The sequence below is a fragment of the Balaenoptera ricei genome, chromosome 18, assembly GCF_028023285.1.
Source record: "Balaenoptera ricei isolate mBalRic1 chromosome 18, mBalRic1.hap2, whole genome shotgun sequence".
Lineage (NCBI taxonomy): Eukaryota > Metazoa > Chordata > Mammalia > Artiodactyla > Balaenopteridae > Balaenoptera > Balaenoptera ricei.
The window spans coordinates 74,626,688-74,652,976 of record NC_082656.1 but is presented as its reverse complement, the minus strand read 5'-3'; the positions used below and the strand labels follow the sequence as shown (position 1 = coordinate 74,652,976).

The 26,289-nt window shown below is 37.2% G+C and overlaps 1 protein-coding gene across 5 annotated transcripts in view; it reads left to right on the top strand.

Annotated features, from left to right (window-relative positions):
* Window positions 1–25,970, top strand: part of FGF14 (fibroblast growth factor 14) — a 615,412-nt gene extending 589,442 nt beyond the window's left edge. For all 5 annotated transcript variants that reach the window (XM_059902614.1, XM_059902611.1, XM_059902615.1 and 2 more), the window contains 2 exons: window positions 21,242–21,440; window positions 24,445–25,970. In XM_059902614.1, the coding sequence (XP_059758597.1) occupies window positions 21,242–21,440; window positions 24,445–24,581 (336 nt within the window). In that variant the 3' untranslated portion in view covers window positions 24,582–25,970. The remainder of the gene's footprint in view (window positions 1–21,241; window positions 21,441–24,444) is intronic.
* The last annotated feature ends 319 nt before the right edge of the window (window positions 25,971–26,289 follow it).

Genomic DNA, 26,289 nt, shown 5'->3' with positions numbered 1-26,289 from the left:
GCATGAATTAGTCTGAATCCATTTTTATCTTGCATCTAAGTTCATGAGAAGAGATTGCCTTTGGAAAAAGTAAGTCTTTCTTTGAAGGATGGGTGTTTTTATTGTTTTTATACTCTTGGAAGAAGAGATAACAGCCTGAATCGAAACCTCCCTTCCCAGAAAAATAAGCCTGCTGTGATTTCACAATAAAACAGTGTCTCTGTGCAATTGCATATGTTTTTATATACAATTGGTAAGAACTGCTCTGATAACTTTTACAATTCTCACGCAGTAAAAGTTCGTGCATTACTTATCTGTAAAAGTTTACCCCTGTGTTTAAAATTAGGCAGCCTATGTTTAAAATTAGGTATTTCTCCATTAATTAAACAACTCCCACTTTAAAACTATAGAAGACATTCTTGAAAATGACATGGGGTTATGTATAAGCATACACTCTTATAACCACCCCAGTCTAAGAATGATGTGGACCTAAACTCTCATTTGCAAATCAGAATTGGAAGAGGGACATGCGATTTAATTCCCTCCTGATGGTGCCACTCAGACTTACCTTCCAGTTGCAAACTATGACTAAACTATGTGACTAATTTGCCTAATTGTCTATCACCTGTTAAGATTTGACAGCTTGTGTGCCTATGGAGAGCACTCATCAGGCAGAATCTTCAGTTCTCTCCCCAGTTTAAGATTAGATTGGCCCAACTTTTCTGAATTCCTTGAAAGTTGAAGGCTTCATTTATTCATTTTTAACCAACTGTTTTGATCCCTCCTTTTTAAGGTAAAGTTTAAGAGGCAATTGACAGACATAAAGAAAGCTAGCTAGAAGGGAATATATGAGTGTTAAGAGGGTGGGGAGTGTGGAGTGAGAATTATTGTCTCATTTTATTCTTATCTTGTCCATCTATATGAGAAAATATAGATAACTTTAGCTATTCCTAATATTACTATAATGTCTCTTCTGCATTCTTTGTGCACAAAATTCAGAAATAATTTCAACCATTTATGTTGCAATTTTTATGTTTTCCAGAAATTTTTATGTTTTCTATGTTGTAGATAGTAATGATTCTACAGTATTTGTCTAGGTTTACATGTGTAGACTTTGATATCTATTTCTTTGTTTTATTCCAACCAGGTTGATCTGGCATATATAATATCTTCTGCCTAACTACTTAAACAGAAAGATATTTTATTTAACTTCCATTTATCTTGGGAAGTGTATTCCACTTAGCATTTTAACTCTGGTTTACAGTTAAATGAGGAGAATTGGTGCTTGATTTTTCTCCAGGTTTAAGCACTATCATCATTCTCTTCACCATTATCAGTGGCATTTTGGATTTTCAGTTTCTCCATTTACAGAATGGAAATTATAGGCAATGTCAGATTATTTTTGTAAAAAAGACAACCTATTTTTTTATCATTAGAATAAAGGTGTACCCTAATTATATGGTGTAAAAGCATTAAAAACACTGAAAAAGAGAGGACAGCAGGGAAAGATACCCTTTGGGCAGAAATTTCAGCAACAAAGAAGACGGTTCTTCTCTACTTATTTTACCTGATACATAATTACCTTGAGGCAGGAGGAGGCACATGTGTTCAGATTGCCCCGTGTCACCAGCCATCTGCCCTGGAATGTTGAGCCTCCGGGAGGCAGCATCCTGGACTAGCCCCTGCCAGCCCGGGAGCCTGAGCGAGGACCTGGGTCCCTAGGCGCTTCAGCGCAGGGAATATATATATATGTGTGTGTATACATGTGTGTGTATATATATATATATATATATATATATATATATATTCTTTTTCATATTCTTTTCCATTATGGTTTATTACGGGATATTGAGTATAGCTCCCTATGCTATACAGTATATACAGTAGGACCTTTTTGTTTATCTCTTTTATATATAGTCGTTTGTATCTGCTAACCCCAAATTCCTAATTTGTCCCTCCGCCCTTCCCCTTTGGTAACCATAAGTTTGTTTTCTATGCCTGGGTCTATTTCTGTTTTGTAAATAAGTTCATCTGTGTCGTATTTTAGGTTCTACATATAAGTGATATCATAGGGTATTTGTCTTTCTCTGTCTGACTTAATTCACTTAGTATGATAATCTGTAGGTCCATCCATGTTGCTGCAAATGGCATTATTTTGTTCTTTTTTATGGCTGAATAGTCTTCCGTTGTGTATATATACCACATCTTCTTTATCCATTCATCTGTCAATGGGCAAACTGAGGCAGTTTTAAGAGTAAAAGTTACCAGCTGGTATAAAAGGCAAAGAAACAGGATTGCTTCAGACACTGGGGTGTAGAGTCACCATACTGTTAGGTTCTCCAAATATAGGTCTCCTGGCCATGCTCCCTGCCTGATGATTGGAGGATGTTTATTGAGCTCTTACTATGTGCCAGGAACTCATCTACATACTTGGGAATAAAACAAAGGTCCTATCCCTCAAGGAGGTTACATTCTGGTAGAAAATAAGCAAAAAGTCTAAAGAGAGGAAGAGGAACAAAGAGCATGGAAAGAGCTTGGGGTGTGCTGCAGAAGCGCTAAGTGGGTTGCAGTGTTAAATGGAGTGGTCCGGGCAGGGCGATTTGAGGTGAAATTTGAGCAAAGACTTGAAGAATGTAGAGAGAGCCATCCAGGTATCTGGGGAAGATCATTCCAGGCAGAAAATAACCGGAGCTGAGACCCTAATGTATGAGAGTCTCTGACATGAATGAAGAAAATCGGGGAAGCCGGTGTGGCTGGCAGGGGTGAAGGAGGTGAGAGTAGCAGGAGGTGAGGTACGGGGAGGAGACTGGATGCAATGGAAGCTGTCATAACTTGCCCTGTGTCTGCATAAGCCAATCAGAGTGAAATAATTGTCCACTAATTATGACATCCAAGTTGAACAGTGCAGGGGAAACCTCACTGAATTTGTGTTTTTTTTGTTTTTTGTTTTTAGTAACAGATATTTGATTTGACCTGAAGTCCACCCTTTACTTGAAATATTTTCAATTTTTTATTTTTTTGATTACTCTGCCACAGAGTGATGTGAAACATCTATATTTGCATATCCCCCTATTGGCTGCCTTTAGCATTTCCTAAATTATTTACTGGGACAGGGCTCACATTCTCTCTGCAGCACTCATTTGAGGTCAACTCCTGGTTAATGGCAGGAGCTTGGAGAGATGTAGAAAAGAAAAGCAAGTATCAGAAAACAATCCAAATATAGTTCATAGCTTTGGCTTTGCAATGTCTAGTCATCACCTGCAAAAATTGGGGAGAGGTGTAGGTACTGGTCTTGTTTGCTCAGAGTGATATTGACACACGTTTGTTTTTCTTGAGCATCTCCAGATTCTAGTGGGGCGGCAGGAGTGGAGAGGAGGGAAGGGCAAGCTTCTCCCTGTCCTAGAAAATTACAGGTAGGCATGGACTCCCACATGCCGTCCAAACCCAAATTACTGACAAATTAGGTGCTCCTGATTGAAATACCTGAATGAGGAGCTGGCAAACTATGGCCTCCCTCTCTGTTTTTGTACAGCCTAAGAGCCAAGAATAGTTTCTAAATTTTTAAATGGTTGTAAAAATCAAAAGAATAATATTTTGTGATACATGAAATTATATAAAATTCAAATTTCAGTGTCCATAAATAAAATTTTCTTGGAACACAAGCCACACCTATTCATTTAAGTGTTGTCTATGACAACTTTTACGCTGGAAGGGAGTTGAGTACTTCTGCAGAGACTGTATGGACCACAGAGCCAAAAATATTTACTATTCTGCCCTTTACAGAAAATAGTTGGCCAACTCCAAATTTGGATAATCTAAGTTAGGTCTCTAACTTCTTAGTTTATTAGCATCTGCTATCCTGATGACCTCTGTGTATTATATAATGGCATTATCTTCTGAAAATTACTGGGAAAAAGAAAATCCTTTTAATACCAATGTAGTAATTAAAGTTATTTTGAAAGAATGTACCCAGGAACTGTTTGTAAAGGTGAGTGAGTAAATGAGTATTTCTATTGTTAAACAAATGCCACATAACCAACTTCTACTGATTTAGATATTATTTGAAATAACATATGCCACCAGGATTCACCTGTGTAGAGAGATTTCTCAAATAGTGTAGTGTCTTAATTCTGGCTACTGTAACAAAGTACCATAGACTGGGTGGCTTATAAACAACAGAAATTTATTTCTCAGAGTTCTGGAAGCTGGAAGTCCAAGGTCAGGGTGCCAGCAGGATAGGGTTCTGGTGAAAGCCCTACTCTGGGTTGCAGACTGTTGCCTTCTCTTCAAATGGCAGAAAGAGAGTGAGCTAGGTCTCTGTCCTCTCCCGGTAAGGGCATTAATCCCATTCATGAAGGCTCCACCCTCATGATTTAATTACTTCCTAAAGGCCCCACCTCCAAATATGGTCGCATTGGGGATCAGATTTCAACATAGGAATTTGGGGGAGGGGAGCAAAGTATTCAATCAATAGCAAATAGTAAGTTCATGGCCATAACTTTCAACCATGAAAATATGTTTCATTTCTTTCAGTGAGCGAGACTTGTTAAAAGTTTTGTGGCAGTGTATGAGTTGTTCTGATTTTTAACTTTATAATAGAATTCTTCCTTTTTGTATCTTTTATGTGAGTAGAACTAAGTATAGTATCCAGAAAGAGTGATTCATGTTGTCAAATTGCACCGAATGTCTTAGGAATTAGCATCCTTTAAACCACTAGTAAGAATTTTTTTAATTAACTTATCAACAATAATAAAAATTTGCAAACCACGGAATTGAAGAGAACAAAAGCAATATTTTAAGCTGAGAAGGGAGAAATAAAATGGAATTAAGGTCCCCTTTTATCACAGTTTAAATTATAGGCATATGTATAATACCCTTTATTATATATGTGCAAATATGTAATGTATGGTGTGTGTGTGTGTGTGTATTTGCACATACACAATATAAGGTATTACTGAGTTGCATTTGCACATCATGTTTAAAATTGGGTTAGACATAGTGAAATCATGCCATTAAATATGTATTCTTCATATATTTAAAATATTGCAAGAGAAAGAAAAAGTTTAGTTTAATGTTAATCAATTCCAAAGTAATTTCTTCTTCCTTGCTAACAAAATCCCCCTTTTATTTGAGTGGGCCATATGCTCTAATCAGGGAAGTTAATAATGCTTGATTTAAGGCTTAAATTTTAGACCCATCATAGCAGCCCCATTTTACTTAACCAGCAATTATTCTAGGTGTGGGTATATGCCCTTATTCTGACCAATGAAATAAATAATAAGTTCTGTTAAGGAGCTTCTGAGAAAATATTTCCTTCCTCAAAAAATAGAGACAGCCCTTTTATCCCCCCACCCTCTTCCACGTTAATTGGGATTCTATTCTATGAAAATGTGATGGTTGGATCTATAGCAATATTTTGTGAGAGAAAATCGCCAACACATACATTCAAGATGGCAGAAAGGAGAGAGAGAGAGAAAAAATATATATATGTATATTTTCTTGGTGAAATCAGAGGCACTGATCCAAAGCTGGAAGCACAAACCCTTACAGACTTTTCAGATGAGAGAGAAGTTCAAATTCTAATATTTAAGCCACTGCAATTTAGATAGTCTGTTCTTTGCTCCTTGTAGCTGCACACATTCTGAAATGATACAGAGACTGACTTTAGCAAGTATTTTTAGTTATTCTTATAAGTGCTGATTTTATCATCACTCATTATAATAAGGCTTGTTTGGCTTTTTTACTGCTCTCCTTCTGTACCTTATATAACTGATTAAAGTTGATATTAAATATTTTTAAAATTTATTTACATCAGATTCTAACTATCTTATGTTTACTTCTCTGATTAGCAGTGCATGAGAACATTGAGAAGATAAACATGCTATAAATCTATTTTTCAAATGTTGTTTGTGGTTAGGCAAAAGCAAACGCTTCAGATTTCTACTTTTCTCTTTAATTGTCCATACTTTAATCACAGATTTCATTAGAAATGTGCCTCTGTAACTTTGCTGGTTACTAACTAAAGTCCATAGTTTACATTAGTATTTACTCTTTGTGTTGTGCATGCTATGGATATTGACAAATGTAGGACATATACAACGACATGTACCACTACAGAATCATACAGATAATTTCACTGCCTTCAGAGGCCTCTGTCCTCCACCTATTCATTCCTCCCCCTACAGCCCCTGCAAGCCACTGATCTTTTTACTCACTCCATAATTCTGCCTTTTCAGGAATGTCGCAGAGTTGGAATCATACACTCTGCAGCCTTTTCAGATTGGCTTCTTTTACTTAGTAATATGCATTTAAGATAACCCATGGCTTGATAATTTCTTTTTATCACTGAATAATATCCCACTGTGTGGATTTACCACAGTTTGTCTCTACATTCGTCTATTGAAAGCCACCTTGGTTGCTCCCAATAGTTGGAAATTCCAAATAAAGTCTATGCAGGTCTCTCTGAGGATGCAGATTTCACCTCATTTGGGTAGATAGCAAGGAACGTGATTGCTAGATCATATGATAGGTTCTCTTTTTATTTTTTCTATTTATTTTGATTTTTTTGACGTGGACCATTGTCAACGTCTTTATGGAATTTGTTACAATATTGCTCCTGTTTCACGTTTTGGTCTTTTTGGCTGCGAGGCATGTGGGATCTTAGCTCTCTGACCAGGGATCCAACCCGCACCCCCCGCATTGGAAGGCGAAGTCTTAACCAGTGACGGCCAGGGAAGTCCCCGGTTATCTTTTGAAACACAGTTTCAGCACCTCATCCGCTTTCTTGAAAATCTCTGGGGCTCATCTTTACTGATGAGAAAGTCACAACCCCACGGCACGGCCAGCACAGTTCGCTGTATCCCAGCTTCACGTCACCACACGGACCTTAGCTTCCAGCCACACTGGCCCAAGACTCCTACCTCAAGGGGCTTCTCGTAATTTCTAGAAGGCAGTTCTTTTCCTTCCAAGTGGGATGTTTTTTCTCTTTCTTCTTCACCTTCACAAACTCCGATTCACCTTTCAAAAGCAGTTATACTCCAATAAAGATGATAAAAAAAAAAAAAAAAACCTATAGCTAAATAACATCACGTTTCAAAAGCTTGTCCCCTTCTCCAGAGCAGGAATAGCTATTCCCTCTTCTAGACTCTGCCTCTTATGTCTTCAGCACAGCATGGGAAGCTCCGTATTGTGATTGCTAATGTAATATTGATCCCCTCTACTAAAAGGAAATTGAAACTCTTGAAAACACACACACACACACACACACACACACACACACACACTACTTAAGGGAAACAATTTAAATAAAAGATTGTGGAAAATTACCCTCTAAATATTTGAAATAATGTTCTATAAAAGGACAGAAAGTACTATGTACACTTATGTTATACATGTAAGCTTTATTTTGCCCAAGAATATGGAACTGCAGTATGTGACCTTTCAAAAACAGCAATAAACACACACCAAATGTCATCCAGTTCCACAAGCAAAAAACCTACACACTTTGCTTGACACTCCCTCTCCCTTAGCTGCCAGGTACAATCACAGGGTATTGACTATTTGACCTCCTAAATATTTCCTCAGTCTGCCCTTTTCTCTCCACTCCACTCCACTGCCAAAGTCTTGCCTGGTATTGCAGTAGACAGACCAGCATTCTTGTATCCAGACTGGCTCTCTTTTCCATTCTTCACACTTTAGCCAGGGTGGTCTTTCCAAATGCCTACCTGATTGTGACATGCTCTGCATAAAAACTTTTAATGTTCTCCCAGTGTTTCTACGGAAAGACCTAAACTCTTAACGTGACTATCTAGTTTGGCACATGGTTAGCACACAGATCTCAACTCCTACTGCTGTCTCCTTCACACTCTGCATTCCAATTTTGGTTTTCTTTTTGTCCTTCAAATGGTCTGTCTCTGCTTCTGCCCCAGGGCCTTTGCACATGATGTTGCCCTCTCCAGGAATATTCTTCACCCCACTCTAAGCCTAGTGAACTCATGCTGATGTTTTAGATCTCAGCTCCGATTTGAATATTTTTCCCTACCAACTCAGGCTAGGTCAGACATGTTTGTTACCTGTTCTCATGGAAATCACTCCTTTTCTTGTAGGAACTTGTCCTATTTTGTAGTGATATGATCAGTAGTGTAAATAATTGTCTCCTCCCCTAGACTTTATGCCCCAAGAGTACCAACTATATCATTTTTGCTCATTGTGTATATCTCCAGATCAAGAACAGTCACTGGCAAGTATATAATGTCTAAAATTCATGCATTTATTTAACCGATAAACAGTGGATAAATAGATGCATGAATCTTAGATATTATTAAGTATAGAATAATGGAAACATGTTTCCAAGTGTTCACAGTATTCAAATTTATTATGTAATATCTGGGACAGAATGTTTAGTATTTGTTTAGTATTAGTATTATTTATAATTAATATAATTCTTTCCATTTCATAGTGTCACATTCTCAACTAACAGCCTGAAAGTAAAGCCATTTAAGTCATTAATGCCTGTAAAATTTCATAATATAACATGAAAATAATTCAGTGGTAATTAGACAATTAAATCCATGGCAGAATTGAGCTTCATGGTGACAGCTTCACCTGGGTAGAGTCATTTAGCCAATAGGTTGACATTTTCCTCTCCCCAGACACTCTTCTTCCCAGGAAGTGTTACTATTGCCTCTTTTCTTACTTTCCTGACCTTTCTCTTCAGTGTTCCATGTTTGTCCTTTTGTGTTAACCTTTGGAATTATCGAACAACTTGCAACCAGAATCTGGGAAGTCATGGCCGATGTGTTTCTAGCTAATAAAGCAAAATCAAAGGAAAGCAATCCTCAGGTTATCATTTCAGCACCACGTGGGCTTCCTCTGTATTCCACACCTTCAGTGTTGATGATGATTCTTTTTCTTTTTTTTCTTTTTGTTAGTGTTAGTGATTCCTTATCAGATACTGACCTCTTTTATTCCAGTAAGATGATTTATTTGATATTCTGGGGGGGGGAAATTAAACCTCTTACATTTGGTTCCTATTTTCAACATTGTTATTATTAATAATTATTTGCTCATTAGCAGTAATATGTACATAAAATATCACATGGATAGAAATAAAAACATCTTAATCCATTCCTTATGTGGACCTATGCACTCAGAGATGTAAAATCATCATCTATGACATGGGATAATACTATTCTTCTTCTTGAAGCATTTTTAACAGCATTATTAAATCAAACAAAATATATGTGAATGGCCTTTGAAAATCATAAAGCTCAATACAAATTAATATTATTCAATGAATATGGCATTTTAGGAATATTGTAGAACCTACTTGTACTTCCTTCATTTTTCTATGGAAGCTTGCATTTTATAGGTTGGATAAATGGATAATTTTGATTATCTGTTTGGTTTTGTTTTTGTTTATACAAACAAGTGGTTTTGACTGGGTACATTTTTATTAGGAAAAATCCACAATGCAAACACACACAAAAAAAGTTTTATGGAAAGGTCTAACTTAAAGTGGAGCTTAAAGAAAAGAAAGTAGAAAAAGCTTGTAGATGCGTGTAGAAATAGGCCTAAGGAGAGAAGCATGCAGAGCTGTAAGAATAGTTTTAAAACATAGTTCAGAGAGTTAGGCGGAAGAAAAAAACTGATGAAAACAAGCCCGTGTTCACTCATAGAATTTGGCAAAGTGAAAGTCACAGTTAAATATTTGGCATTTTTATATTCAGTTTCTCAAGATAACACGGGCCAAAACTTACAAGGAGATGAAAGAAAACGTTGATAAAGGAAGATAAAGCAACCAGACTCAGTTTGGGTAGGACACGGTAAAATATTGAATTGATCGAACTACAAAAACTAACAAACTTAATTTTTTTGCACAGCAAATTCTGCTCTTGTTTTGGCTAACAAAAAATTCTAGTGCAATGAATTGAAAATGTTTGCTACTGTATGTGATAATATCTTGGTCTAGTTAAATATAAAAGAGCTGAATATTTTCTGCAGCATTTGTTCCACTCAGGAAATCTTTGTTGCATCACCATTCCCCACTCCCACCATCACCACCACCGTTAGTACCCTGATGCTAAGAACACAGGTTTTTTTGTTTTTTTTCCCCCAAAGCTTTAGAATCCCTTAATTATGCACTCATTTCTTAAATGCTATCTCCCTTTATTTCTTCCTTCTATTTCTGGTATATGAAATGTTTGAGGGACCTAGACCAGGTAGAAGATCACACCAAGTCAAGTCCTAATCCAAACTCAACACTCAAGAGACATTAGGGAAATGGAATGAAATAGGAAATAAAATAAACACTAAGATGGCTGATAATTTTAAGTAATTTATCCAGGGGATTTAATAATCTTTTCTACGCCTTCCTTGAGGGTCATTCATCGGAGAAACTTTGTTCTGGAACTATTTTACTTCCTTGCGGTTGCCCTGCCTGCTGTCAAGGCACATTTCCTGTCTTTGATTCCCTTTTAGAGTTATGTATACTACGTTGACCAGGTATAACCAGTGAGGTTGAGCCGAGGTCAAAAACTCAGACAGCCTAGGATCCATTCCTGCTCTACCACTTACTAGCTATATAAATTCTCACCAAGATACTTAACTTCAGCATCATACTTTGTTAAAAGGAATAAAATGAGGTAATAATTCGTGTAAAGCATTTAACATTGTGACTAACTTACATTAATAAAAAAATAATAACTGCTACTAATTCTCACTTTAGTTCTCCTTTAATTAGATTTATAGTCACATCCAACCCTGTATATAATAGAGCGGTGTTCCCTAGACTATTTGCGGTGAAGGATAGTATTTTTAAAAATTTTCCAATCTTTTGCAGAGATATACTTTCAGAAAATATAATCAAATTAAGTTACTAGAAAATATTTTAAGTACAAAATAAAAGTCCAGAGTTTTTATTTTTATATTCAACAGTTAGTAAAAATATTTTGTTAAATTGCTATAGAAGTTTATAAGTGTTTTTGCTCAGTTTTGTACTTGTTTCATTGCAGACCAGAAATAAATAATTTGTAGATAGGTACTAGTTCGTGGATCATGCTTTAGGTATTACTATGATGTGGGCTGTGCAATAGATTTTATTATTTACCTTTTGAATGAGGTAACCTCATTTCTAAGATGTTCAAATGCTTACTGATATTATCATGGTTAGTATATATATATATATATATATATAAAAATTTGGCTTTATGTAATATGTGTGCTGTAACAAAACTACACGTCACTAACTGAATCTGAAAAATCCTTAAAGTAAAGGATGAAGTAATGCCAACACTCTGACTTCGAGACATTACTAATCTCTGATGAAGCCTGTGAGTATTTCTCAGACCAAGAAACTCTTTGCATATTACAGTATGCATCTGCTATTATCATGACATTATTCACTCTGATTGTTCAGAAAATTACTGAAAAGTCATGGCAGCACTTCTGCTGGGTTTCATCACATACATCCAGTCTGATTCCTTTCACATAAAGCACTATCAGTTTTATATTTCTCTTTTAGGCAAAGTTATATACAATTGACCCTACACATGTTGGAGAAGTCTTCTATTGAGGAGCTGATGTATGACAAAACACCAGAACCATCTGATCTAAGAGCTCAGTTTTTAATCACGAATGTAAGGGAATGTAAGGCTGCAGTGAGTTAGAGGGATGGTTGGCAGCAGAGGGTAGCCAACTCAGTTTCCGTTTTGTTCAGCGTTTCTTTAATTGATCAATGGGGGGAAAAGGAACGTACAGCTTGGGTAAAGAGGAGAAGAGATTCATTTTGAGTACTCCTATGTATTCTTGTTTCTTGTTTTTTTAAACTCTTTTAATAATATACTTTTTCCCCCCTAAAAATTATATCCTAAGACATGTGACACTTTTGCCAAGATGACAGCATATGTCATTCATTACTGTTTTCCATCTGTGTTTGTTTTCACATGTAGTTAGATGTAGATAAAGAGCAGCTGTATAAGGTACATATTTTCTGAGTTTTAACTGAATAATAATTCAGTTGAATTAATTATCTGTACCGGTTATCAATTCCTTAATGATACCATGTAGCAAACAATGAGTGCTGAAGTGGCCTATAACAGTTAAGTGTATTAATGCTTGTGCACCTAGAGTCATATGGAGATCGGCTAGGTGGCTCTGTAGATCTTGGTAGGACTTGATCACCTGTCTGGAAATAGACTAGTTTAGGTTGGGCAGCTTGGCTGTGTTCCACGTGTGTCTCTTCTCCGGCAGGCTAGCCCAGGGGTGCTCTCAGGGCAGTGGATGAGGCTGAGAAGGCAAACCCGCTGTACAAGTGCTTGTCAAGCCTCTGCCTTCTTCACCTTAGCTCATAGTGGGAAGACAAGTCACATTACATGCTATGAGAGCTTTGATCCAGGGAGGGTGAAGAATTCAGGCCATTTTTGCAATTGATCACATATCTAAAAAAGTGCATCTCTTCAATTGAATGATAAGTGAGTAGGAATAGTTAAATTATTCATCTTGATGAAAATAAATGTACTTGGGCAAGTTAGTTAAACCCTCTGGGCTCAGTTTCTTCGTTTCTAAAATGGGGATAATAATGGTACCAATCTCACAGGATTATAGTGCGGAATAATTAGTTGATTAGGTAAATGTGTAGAACAGTGCTTGGTATAGACGTATGCACAGTTTGACTGTTAGCTGTAGTTATTAACATTATTATTATTACCATCATCTTCATCATTATTATTATTTTGAGGCATCACTGTTAAGCACTGACAAATTGTGAGAATGGTATGTTGTTGTATTAATACTTTCTTAAGCATATTTATTTTGTGATATTTTTGCTAATATTTATAGCACTGATACCATCTGTTCATGTTACAAGCATTATTATTTTAGGAATTATACATGTCTATATTCTAGAGAAAACAGATTTAACATTATAGAACTAGTTGGCACATGTTTTAATTATGATCTTAAATCTTCTTATTTAAAGATACACTGCAAGTACTTTATATTTTTGCTTCCATTTCCTTGCTTTAATAAATTTTATACTAATCTTAAGATGGTGGAAAGCTTATGAATAATGCCAATTTATTTGATATTTACTAAAATTTTGTGATCATATATTGATATTAATTTGCTCTGTATGGTAACAGGAACATATACCAATGCTTCCCAAGCTCTCATATGCATACGAATCACCTGGGGTCTTGTTAAAATGCTAATTTTGATTCTATAGGTCAGCCATGGGGTCTGGAAATCTGCATCTCTAACAAGTTCCCAGGTGAGGAAGTTGCTATTGATCCCTGAATACCACGCTTTAAGTAGCAATGATATATTTAAGATTATATATATGTATGCATAATATATATAAAAAAATATATATTTACATTAAATAAATAAAATAATTAAATTACTTAATATGAATCATTATAACAAATAAAAGTTGTTCTTGCCACAATTGTTTAAAAGCATAATGTCATAAAAAGAAAATACATATTAAATATAACATAATAAATTAAAATATAATATTTAGTAAATGAAATAATATGTCTAAAGATATATGTATCAAACATCTCTAAATGTCAAATAAGGTCTTTACTGGCAAAACAAAGCCTTCATTTACTATTTTGTTTCCCCAGAAACTAAGTAACAGCTTCTGGTCCTATAAATACAAGTACTTGTGGAGACTCTTTTGTTGGTGAGAATATACTCAAAATCCCTGGGTCCTATAATCAAATAAAAGCTGCCTCTTAAACATGTAAAAAAGTATACTTTTTTTCTCCCTGTGGGCATTAGTCACAGCCTGATATTGTACATATTTGATTATGTAGAATTTCAGATAAATAAAATGCATTAGTCAACTAAATTTTCTACTTTTGAGTGTTAACTACAAGTTATTTTTTGTTTCAAAATTCATGACTATAAAATCTTCTAAAAGGTCAGAATATTCTTCCCTTTATATGTAATCTTAAAAGTGTTCTGTATTTCTTTTTTAAAAAACTGGGTAGTGTCAGAACAGTATCATTAAAGGATATAATTAATTTTATTTTATTTATTTATTTTTTAAAATATTTATTTATTTATTTACTTGTTTGTTTATTTGTCTGTTTGCTTACTTTGGCTGTGCTGGGTCCCAGTTGTGGCACGCAGGATCTTAGTTGTGGCATGCAGACTCATAGTTGTAGCATGGGAACTCTTAGTTGCGGCATGTATGTGGGATCCAGTTCTCCAACCAGGGATCGAACCTGGGCCCCCTGCATTGGGGGCGTGGAGTCTTAGCCACTGGACCACCAGGGAAGTCCCAGGATATAATTAATTTTAAAATTGTAGAAGATGAAGGAGATTAGTATAAATTTCTACTGACCTCAGGATAAACCTTGGTAGACTACATCTCCCAAAGGTAGAAAGGGAAGAAAAAGCTAACTGAGAATGCAGACATGTTAAATGGATCATTGAGCTTTCCATCTAAAGGTGTGTCTAATTAAGTTGAAAGCTGTTAAGAGTAAATAACTACTACCCTGTTCATGATAACAATTAATATTTGAGTTGTACTTTTGGATTCCATTTATAGATTATAATATAGCTATAGTTTACAATTCAATTTATAATTTACAAATTATTTTTTGTAATGATTTGAACCACCCCTATTATCTTATTTGATATTTGCAAGAAACCTTTGGAATTTGTTGTTATTCTTCAAGTGAGAACTTGAAGTCTGAGGCTCCCTCCTCCTCTCAACTTAAGCCTGGGGAGAAATATTCATAAAAAGTCCAGGGTCAGGGCCATTATTAGGCTGTTGATGGGAGGGGACTGAGTTTTTGATGACTGTAGAATATAGAGATTAATAGAATATTAATAGCTATTATTTACTGTGCATTTATTATGTGCTATTTCCCACAATATGTCTAATATCATTTCTCTATTCTCTCTTTTTAATCTATTTTGGAATTGCCTTGTATTCTAATAAATGCTATAAATTTGTCTGGAATGCTTCTTTTTATGTTTTTCCCTTCGAAACAGTGGTGGTGCTGGTACTAGGCAAACCTGTAGATATTAACCAAACATAATTTTCATGTAGTTGTAGATAAAAGCAAAAGAGATGTAGTAACTAAATGGAATTTGTGGACTACTACATAGCTAACTACTTTTACAGGAAGCCCAGGCTCATAACACACCGTAAAGGCTTTTCCAGGGATGAAACTCTATGAAAATGCTGATTCAAACTGTATGCATTTGTATACATGAACGTAAGTGCAATCCAAGCTTAATTTGGGAATATTTGAAACTAGATTAACAATCTTAGATCAAAGTTGGCAAAATATTTTAGCAAAGGACCATACAGTAAATACCACAGTTTTTGCAGGACATACAATCTCAACAACTCTCCTCTGAACTTTGTAGCCTGAATTTGGCCATGGATTGTAGTTTGCCGACCACTGGCTTAGATTCTCAAGGTCACTGTTAGCTACTAGGCTATGATTATGCTGAATTATCTGGGTTTATGGCTTATTTACTGGTTACAAATTATGGAACATGGGTCCTCTATTCCCTCCACCCCCCTCCTCTCATCCTGAACCGAGAAGCCCTGCTCGGTGCATGCAAATGGCCCATCACAGTATTTTCTTAAACAAAGACATTTCCCTCAGAAGAGGAATTCTGCTGCTACTGTTAAGATAATAAGTACACCACAGATGGTCCTTTCATTTCAAAACAACCACAACATAAAAGGAGATAGGAAATTTTTGTTTAATTGTTGTGTTTTTCTATTCTGTTATTTGATGATTTCGTTTGGCAAAGTTACAAACTAATATTTAAGCTTCTGCTGGAACTCAACTGCTGTTGATTTCTGTTGTGATGGTGTTGCTGGCTCTAAATATAGGCTGGGCAAGAAGAGAAAAAGACACATCAAACTCCTTATCTATTTCATTTTGGCAGTTTCAAAGAGTTTATATTTGAGCTTAAATTTAAATAAGTCTTCTCATATTATCACTGCCAGTTTTAGAATGTTTCACTGGCACAGTCGTGGTATGACTCAAATAGATAAATACCATCAGTTAGGTTAGGGCTGCGTTGATAAGCCACCTGGGGTTCCTTCTTTCTTTAGTACTGTTCTTGCCACTCTACATTGCAGGTCTCAGACTGGGTGCTCAGGGGGCCATCTCAGACCCTTGGTCCGTGCTACATTGAACAACAAAAACAAGAACAAAGAAATAGCTGCCACCATACAAAGGAGATTTTTATCCAGAAATCTGGATTTTTTTACTTCCTTTGAAACACCAGGAAGAACTTTTGCAGATCTAAGGTTTTTATTTTCCCATGAGAACCGTCATCCTTTCTGCCATTCTGTCCATCCTCTCAGCTCTGAGCCCGAGTAAGGGGCATTTATCCTCACATGGTGCTGTGTTGGGCTGCAGCCCGCAGGCCTGCAAGCTCTGTACTTGCTCAGCTTCTAGACCTAGGAAAGAGCCCAGAGTCAGGGATAGAGAAATCAATGGTTTACTGGACAGGGGGACTCTTACACCTCTGAAGCAAGATCCTGGAGCGACACCCCACGGTGTTTGGCAGATGGCAGGCAGGAAGGGCAGCAGTCTCTGCCCCCCGGGGGGAGGAGGAGGTTACCAGTTATAGGGGGAATTGACATTCGGTTGGCTCATCTGTTACCAGGGAAACTAGAAGAGGGGCATGCCCCTCCCCGCCCCTTTGATAAGCTATCAGGGCGGAGATGTTCTGATCTAAAGATTAGAACAGTCACTAGCTGGGACAGGGGCAAGTATGTAGGAAGGTCAATCAGGTGAGTAGGGTGTAGGTGAAGCAGGCCCTGGTCCAGCGGGGAATGTCCTGAGAGCAGGACAACAGCCATCTTGGGGGGCCTGATCATAGAGGCTAGGTGCTCTGATGACGCCAGCCTGCTTCACTCTCATATCTGCCTGGTCAGTATAGGCATTTGAGTTTGTGTTTCCAGCCACAAACATGATCTCTGGGGAGCTCATCAATTACAATTTTTTCCAATCCTACCTATGGGACTATTCACTCCATCTATCCCTCTAAAGCATATTGTAGGATTCAAACACAAAACTATGACTCTATTAATTGTACAGTTACTATCAAGAGCATTTTTGCTTGGGTTATGTGTGGTGTGTTTTCTTTATTTGGTCAAAGTCACTTTTTCCTTGCAAGGAAATACCTTGTAGAAGTTAGTGCCAAGAAAAAGAAAAGATTTTCTCTCTTTAATAATTTGTATTACATAAAGCCTTTCTCTTTTTGTCTCAGCTACCAGGAAGTTCAGAACTCAGTTTAATAATGTGTCATAATTCTGGTGGTATTTCTCTCCTTATTTTATGCACCCTTGATCATTAAATTAATACTAATTACTAACATGAATACACAACTACACATGTCCTACAAACAGTTTTCAAGTCCATTTTGTAGGAGATGGGGCTTCAACACCTCAGTATATAATAAGTGTTACTAACTTCTCAAACCATCCTCCACAATGACAACAGAATATAAAACACTAATCAGACTATATCATCATTCCCTTGCTTATTCAAGAACTCTGCATGTCTACCTCTTGCTTATAATAAGAAGTCTAACCTGTTTATCAGAGTGCACAAGACCCTTTATTACATTTCTCTAACCTAGCACATCATTCTGCATTTCGGCCCTTACAGAGTCCCAGTAATGGACTGATGATAGTTTTCCAAATGTACCATGGCATTGCCCACATCTTGGCCTTCACAGTACCATTTACCCCACCTATAGTCCCTCTAGGAAGGTAAGTTTACCACAGCAAATATTGCATTGTACTAGCATTTTTAAGCACAAAAATTTTAATAAAACTCTTCCAGGAAGAATCCTGTTCATTTTGGTACATCTGAGGCTGAGCCCAACTGTTCATACAACATTGTTCTCACTGACTAATCATTTAACTAAATTTTGGTTTGCAGAATTGTTGATAGAATTGAAATAACTGATACAGGGTTATTTTTGACTATAAATAATGGGAAACCTCTTCAGAATAAATATTGAGTGCTTACTATATGCCAGGTCCTCTTGTAAATATGTAACGTGTATTGATTCACTCCATTCTCCCAACCACCGTATTATCCTATGATTTTTGTACCCATTTTAGAGATGAGGAAACTGAAGCCCAGGGATTAAGTAATTTTCCCAAGGACTCACAGCCAGGAAGGAGTAGCGTCAGGGTTGACCCCAAGAGGTCTGTTTCCACAGATGGCATTCATAGTCACCCTGTCTCCCATTTGCAGATTGAAAGTATATTTGTCCCTTATGACAGCAAATAAGTAGTAACCAATCTCAACTTTCATTAGTCCTACCAGTTCTCATGAGAATGATGGGATTATTTTGAACTCCAATATTTCATGAGCAGATTGTATTCTCGAAATGTCTAGAGAAGTCTAGCAAAAAGCATTAGACAATAGTAATTTTGAATGTAGTGTGTATGCATGTAAGTATGTGTATACACATTAATTATTTAACCAAGAATAAAGAAGGGTGAAAAAGTTCCAGCCAGTCTCTACCATCACAATCACCTGAAGGCAGTGGCTCTCACTGTGGAAGACAGAATCACCTCCCTATGAAGTTACTGGCACGGCTTGTAGAAAGGGGATGTGTTACTGACTTCCTTGGAGTCTTAAGATGCAAACATTTGATTTAAAAAGACTTAGTGACAGAGACATACCTAACGACTTCTTCCACATCAAGGGTCTTCCTTCTCATTCATATTCAACTTAGTCAATTTCGAGTAGAGACAATACACTTCTAATTGCTGATGGTAAGGCAAGCAGCGTCCTCCGTGTTTCATACATTATGGCAGTGGGGATCAGTTGACTATCAGGAAGGGTTGATCACCCTATGGACCTGCATTTCCAAAGCTGGAGGCCTTCCTGTCTCGAGATTAAGGTCAGTTTTCAATGGTCCTCTTAATAAGGTAAGGCTCTGGGCAGAGACCTGATATCTTAGTCAGCAGGTGCCAGCTCCTCTCCCCACTGAGTGACTTACTGGGTCAGCCTTTACCATACCCACTCCCAGTTGATTCTAAGACCGATTTTAACTAGTATTAATAAATAATATGCTTAGCTGCCTTGGCCTGTCTCAATAAAAAGACAAAGGACATGCCAAAGTCTAATGTGTTTGTCCTAGAAGGTGCACATTCAACCAACATCTTATATTTATTAGTCTTAGAGCATTCCATTTTATTTTCCTCACCACAAATGTATGAACACAGACCCTTTTATCAGTCTTTCCTCTGAAGTAGGGCCTGGAGACTGACTCACCGAGACTATCATTTATTAGTCAGAGAACTAATAGGAGGATATTTGGAGAAATAAAACTTTGCGGAAGACCAGAATATTTACTTGGATGGTATCTAATTCAAACCTGAGGTAGCATCATCTCGAAGAAATGAAGGTCTGCATAAATTCCTTTGGGAGGGGGCTAAACCTGTCTTCTGGCTGTTTTAATCTCATCAGATTAATCACTGCAACTATCATCTTTGTCATAAAAAGCACCTGCCATTAACAAAACCTGCTCCCCTTGGAAAACAATTTAACTTTCAGTGAATTAAAGTTATGGGGCACTCTGAATAAATTGTATCCTGCAAGAGACACCACTTGATAATTAACACTCTCATGGGAAATACTGAAAGAACGTTTCTACAGACAATAATGTCACATTCCTTATTATGGCTAGCATAACTTTAACTCTTAAAGGTTTTATATTTTTAGACCCTAAAGGATATGTTTTTCAGAATGTGTATAGAAAATAACTTTTTTAAAAGAAAAACAAAAGTTACTATTTTCTGTAGTCATAAAAATCTATTAAGGTGAAAAAAAATTTAACTACCTGATATTTTTAAAAAGGTAATGACAATAAAGCTCTGTTTTGCATCTGTATTTCATAAATATGGACGAGCACAGTGTTGAGCCTATTTAAAATAGCCACAAAAGCTAGTTAAGTGACTTCCATGGTCTGGAGCTAGGAAGGCTGAATTTTTAAATTATTTTTCACAGAAGTCTATCTGAAATGCCTTTGTAGGTTAAATTTTAGAAGTGTGTAAAGCTCATCTATGAATATTTGTGTTATTAATGATAATCATAAAGTAGCAAGCTTTGTGTTATTCATCAATCAATGTAGATCATGGCTTTGAGAGTCATGTTAACTCATTGTACCCTTTCCAAAATTTTTTTTTTTTGGCTGCGTTTGGTCTTCATTGCTGTGCTTGGGCTTTCTCTAGTTGCAGCGAGTGGGGTCTTCTCTCTGTTGTGGTGCGCGGGCTTCTCACTGCGGTGGCTTCTCTTGTTGTGGAGCACGGGCTCTAGGCGCGCAGGCTTCAGTAGTTGTGGCACGTGGGCTTCAGTAGTTGTGGCTCACAGGCTCTAGAGCGCAGGCTCAGTAGCTGTGGCGCACGGGCTTTGTTGCTCCGCAGCATGTGGGATCTTCCTGGACCAGGGCTCAAACCCACGTCCCCTGCATTGGCAGGCGGTTTGTTAACCACTGCGCCACCAGGGAAGCCCTCCAAAAATTTTATTCAGGGCAGCTGTTGATGATTTTCTTCAAGAGTTCCAGGGGGACTCTGAACCATGGATTAGGTCGTGATTTTCAGCTCCTGTCACTATGACCAGCTAACATGACACCTGGCCTCTGCTCCAGGGGCTAGTTTGTATGCCAGCTGATTGTCAGGGGCTTAGTTTGAGGTGTCAGCTTGTCTCTTTGTAGGTAAAATGTATCACCCTGTAATATCAGTGACCTAGTGAACAACTGGCAACAGGGTATCATGTAATTATTCCTATGTAAATATAGAAAATAGGCTATACCTTACACGTATATTTTATTTTGTTTAGTTTGTTGTGAATACAGGATGCTACTTTAGCCTGTTGTTTCTGTTTATACTCTGGTTGAATTGTGTTCTGTTCAACTGAAATTATTTTGAGTTTGCTCCCGTATTCTATTTTCTAATTAAAGGACATCCATACTTTTGCCTATATATATACACACACACACACACACATATGTATATGTGTGTGTGTGTGTGTGTATATATATATTCCCAAAAGTAGCAACTTCTTCTCTATTCATTGTATGTTGATAAATGTATATGGACAATTAATACCTACAGAAAGAGGTACATCTGGCCATCCCTGCCCAAGGGCTGACTCGTTGGCCATCATGGGCAAGTTTATGGAAGAAGGAAGAGGAAGCATGAGCAAGCTCCATTCCTTCCTCTAACTTTCATTTCTTCCTTTTCTCTCAACAGGAACTTTTTACCCCTGAATGCAAGTTTAAAGAATCTGTTTTTGAAAACTATTATGTAATCTACTCATCGATGCTGTACAGACAACAGGAATCTGGGAGAGCCTGGTTTTTGGGATTGAACAAGGAAGGACAAGTTATGAAAGGAAACAGAGTAAAGAAAACCAAGGCAGCAGCTCATTTTCTACCCAAGCCATTGGAAGGTGAGTGTTATGTGTGTTTTATCCCTATCAGATTTATCACACATTTATCTTTCACACTGATGACTCTACCATGGCCACAAGGAGCCCTCATGGAACGCTGGAAATGTTCTTTATCTTGATCTCAGTGGTGATCCACAGGTGTCTACATAGGTTGTGCATCTAAGATTTGTACACTTTACTGTATATATGTATATGTGTGTATATTACGTATATATATACATACACATATATTCCATTAATTTAAATATGTCCGTACTCATTTCTCATGTCTCAGATCCTAACTACCCCAACCTCTCTAGCCCCTAAATAATTTAAATTAATTAATTAATTTAAGAAATTTAAAATCTGTAATGACATTATAAAGCTGTGACTATGACAATAGGTATACTAGAAGAACTAAGTTTTGAGTATTATGGAATGTTTGAGTATTTGCCCATTTTGCTATTATCTAGCTGAAAGTAACCACATATTTGTGAATTAGTATAATTACAGGAAATATAAAGAGTTAATAAGTTGGCCTTTAAAGAACTTGTTGATATTAGATATCTCCCTTCCAAACTGCATAATTGTTTAGTAAATTCAAATGTGGCTTGACCTTCTTTTACACTCAGCTGTAAACAATGAAGCCTTCAGATTTACTTTGATTAGATTTCTGGAGAGGAGGCTACAAAATTTTAATTAATCAGAAACATCTGCACATTTCTCATTAAGGATTCTACCGGAAGTGTCATTTTATCTATGTAACATTTGCTTGGGAACTACCAAAAGAAATTGATATTGAGGCTTTTCAAAAGTGTTTTCTATTCAAATGCTTTTGTTTACCTTTTGCAGAAAATCAGACCTGCAGTAACTAAGTAAACGTTTGAAGCCAGCTTACACGGTTCGATTTTTCTTTTTGTTTCTTATTCCTACAGGAAAGCATTAGCCATCAAGAGAAACGCATATTGGTTTTACAATCCATATTGTGTTATAGGAATAAGATAATTTGAAATATTGGAAGTTAATTATTAATTATCTGTGGACATATAATTCAGCTTTCAGTTTGCCTAAGTTTGGAAAACCAGTCTTGTTGGTTAATACCATCTTTATAATTTCCGTGATATTGACTATCACTCTTAACTAAATTTGCCTCTAGAATGAGTCATTGAAATGCAAACAATTAGCCACCAGGGCCTATCTAGGAAAGGAAAAATTATTCCAGTCTGAAATATGAGTGAATTATTCTCATTCTATGACAGATCATAAGGAAAATGAGAATAAAAATAAGAAATTAGAGGGTTTCTCTGTTCTTCCAAAATAACGTATCCATGATTTGGCTTTACCACTTCAAGTGAACTTTGAGACCATCAGATATTCAAATGCGAGTGAAAAAATTTAAAAACTAAGTCTATAGCAACTCTACAAAAATCAGGCAAAATCTGGAAACCAGCTATTTAGTATATCCAGCAGGAAATATCTGAGACCCTAAAGATATGGGGTAATAATGTCACTCTGCATTTTATTAATACACTGAACTGTTGTGTGTATATGTGTTTGTTGTGTGTTTATGTATACATGAAGAAGAGAGAAATAGAATTTTCAAAAAACTACCAGACAGAAGTACTCTAAAGACAATTAAGGGGGTATTATAAAGACAGGTTATCACATAGTGTAATTGATAAGGAAAATTAATTTCAAACTTTCAAAACTCATACAGGATGTAAATTATATCATTGGAAATATTAGGGCAAATTAGATTCTTGATGAATTATTGGTGCTCTGGGGCATTCATATTTCTTACACAACTTCACTGCGTAGACGATCAAGATTAGCACTCTGATGCTGTTGTCGCCTGACTAGTGGGAGTGAGGGACTGGAAAGTGTGTCAAGGATATGGATTAATCTCTTAATCCTTTCACTTGCTAAGTCCTTTATTATAGGTCTGATACACATGTGCTTTCAAGTCTGTGTGCCACTGAAAGATCTCACGATGCATTTGCAAAAGGTGAAATCCTACCACCTTGAACATGGAGAATGCATATAGTGGTTCATCCTAACGAAGCTTAAGTTCTCTTCGTAAAATATAGGCTTTCAAAACCCTAAAAAGCAGGTTGGGCAGCTCTAATTCACTTGTCTTTCTGATGGCATATGATTTTAACTCAGTTTTCCCCAAGCATCAGTCACCCTGAAATCTCCTTTCCCAGGATTCCCTGGAATCATTTTCAAAAAAGCCACATGAACTACTGTGATTAATGATGTCACAAGATCAATTCCCCAGAGCTTCCTCAGACGTCATTCCCACTTGCCCTCTTGCCATTCTGTACTTCTGCCTTATATGACATCAATTACAGATTTTCATGATTATACCTGAAAATGAGGCATAAAAAATATAAAACACCCCACACTTGCCTTCAATTATTTAAGGGTCTCTTTGCATGATTTTCGGGAGAGGAAATCTAAACAATGATCTCCAGAAGACCCTGGCTTAAGGAAAGTGAGTTGTTTGTATTGCTTTTATGGCTTTGAAGCTGACAGTAGTGTGATTATGTTGCCTTTGAAGCACTTGAGAGAAAAATAATTTAATGATCTAGGGGTGTAAATACCTAGAATGGAAAAGATGAGTGAGAATGAGTTCCACGTGTTGACAGTATGCAGTGGAAGGAAAGTCTTTTTCTCGCTGAACAAAGAGAATTAGGTTAAATGCTTGCCGTTCTCACATAATTCCTGTGGGGTGTGTGTGTGTGTGTGTGTGTGTGTGTGTGTGTGTGGCCACATCCATTTAAACCTTCTCTCCTAGACAAAAATGCAGGTGCCCCCAGGTTTGTATTTTGGATACACAAACCAGAAAATGCAAAGGAAGTAATATTTTCTGTTTGGGGGCTGGATTTTACTGCTTTAAAACAGGAATTCCCTCTTGATGGGGTTACTTGACTTCAGGGAAAACGGGACTGGGCCAACAGCTGAGGTCTGTGTGTGAAGCTAACCGGATAACGTCTCCTTTTCCTCCTGCCCTCCCCGTCACTAGTTGCCATGTACCGAGAACCATCTTTGCATGACGTCGGAGAAACGGTCCCAAAAGCCGGGGTGACGCCGAGTAAAAGCACAAGCGCGTCTGCAATCATGAATGGAGGCAAACCAGTCAACAAAAGTAAGACGACATAGCCACATCCTCACAGGTGTTGTGACTGACTCTCCCTGAGCACCGTTGAGTGATTTATCCTGGCCACACCCTCCTGTTCCGGGGCCCAGGAGCAGCCGGCAGTAAGCAGACGCTTGCTCCCCACTGGCTCGAACTTCTTGGTTGCAAGTGGATAAATCTCAACGTGTTGTGCCCTCACAACAGGAAGACACCTGGATAACCAGCTCAACTCAGACCATGGAATGCCCTACCAGATACGGAATGCCTTTTTAATATCTTTTCTGTGACTGTGACACTTCACGTGAATGACCTACTTCACAAGTCCACTCGATACCTTGCCTGCTGACAGCTACCCATATTCCTTTTTGAGTCCCGTTTCGGCGAATTCCATGTGTTTAAGTTCGATTTTGTAGCACACAGATACTCTTGAGTAATTTCTAGTTAGATGCTGTAAACCTGTGCTGTTATGGAGTTCTCTTCTTCCCGTTTTTACAGGGCTGCTGGCTCCACTGTCTGTGACCTTTTGCAGGGATTGTGTTCCTCTCAATCTTAACTGTCGCGGTTGGCTTAGTTGGGAGAGCGATCAGGGAAACAGAAAGCCTTCTAAACCTATTATGACACATTGCATCTATAAAGATTAAGAGTTTTGTCTCTGGCTCACACTACTGATGAAACACACATATACGCTCTGTCCAGTAGCAGATACTGTGCTCCCGAGGCCACGTGGCCGGGCTGAGAAACGGGGTCAAACACAGTCATGAGAAGCGCTCTATGATCTGGGTTTGACATCCCCCTTAGTTTCTTTGTGTGTGTGTGTGTTTTATACATATCACAAGCTTACTGGTAATGGTAACATTTGCCTTGCCCAGCGAGCAAGACCCACTGGTTTTTGAGAAAGTGGGTCCAAAGAACTCTGTAGGCCTTGTAGGCCTGATTAAGGTTCATTTTCATCTATGAATCCTCATTATTTGGAAAAAAGGAAAAAAAATCAATAATTACAACCTATAAGAATTGCGCTACCTAAATCCATTTCAGATAGAATCCTTCCTGTTTTTAATGAACCAAACTTAATGCCATCCCCAGTTTGGGCTGCATTCCACTCATACTCAGCAGAGCATGGGCAAGGCGGCTGTTGTGTTCTTTTCTGCAGCAGCAATGCAAACGTTAGTTATAAATTAGACTTTAATATTTTTGGTGTTTAACAAGTTTTTAAACTGGACATATTAGGAAAAAAATATTTTTTTTAGCTCAGCATGCTGAGTCAGGTACTGTGTAATTCACCAGTCCATACCTCTGACTCAGCTTCTTGGGCCCCTGTGGCCCAATGGCTGAGTTAGAGGTGCCTTGCCATGATCTCAGAATGCAGTCTGTTGAATTATTCTAGATTAAAGCTAAAGACACACCAACACGTTCAAACATCAGGTTTTCGGACCATACAATTTTTTTTTTTGCTTTTCTTTGATTTTGCTTTCTTAACTTACTTTGGAATTTAATACTGCTGAATTCTGACCTTAGGAAAGACAACGACTAAGAAAGTCCATGAATAGTTGACTCCATGGTGAAGAAACCATACAAAATGTTCAATATTGGATAAAAAGAGTTTCAAAATGTTTGATACTAAACTGTTTGGAAATATATTTGTTAACTCTGTGTATACTTAATAAATTTCAATGTTTTCTCCTCAGAAGAGTTAACTGAGACCAAACTGAACCTCATTTATAGAAAACTATA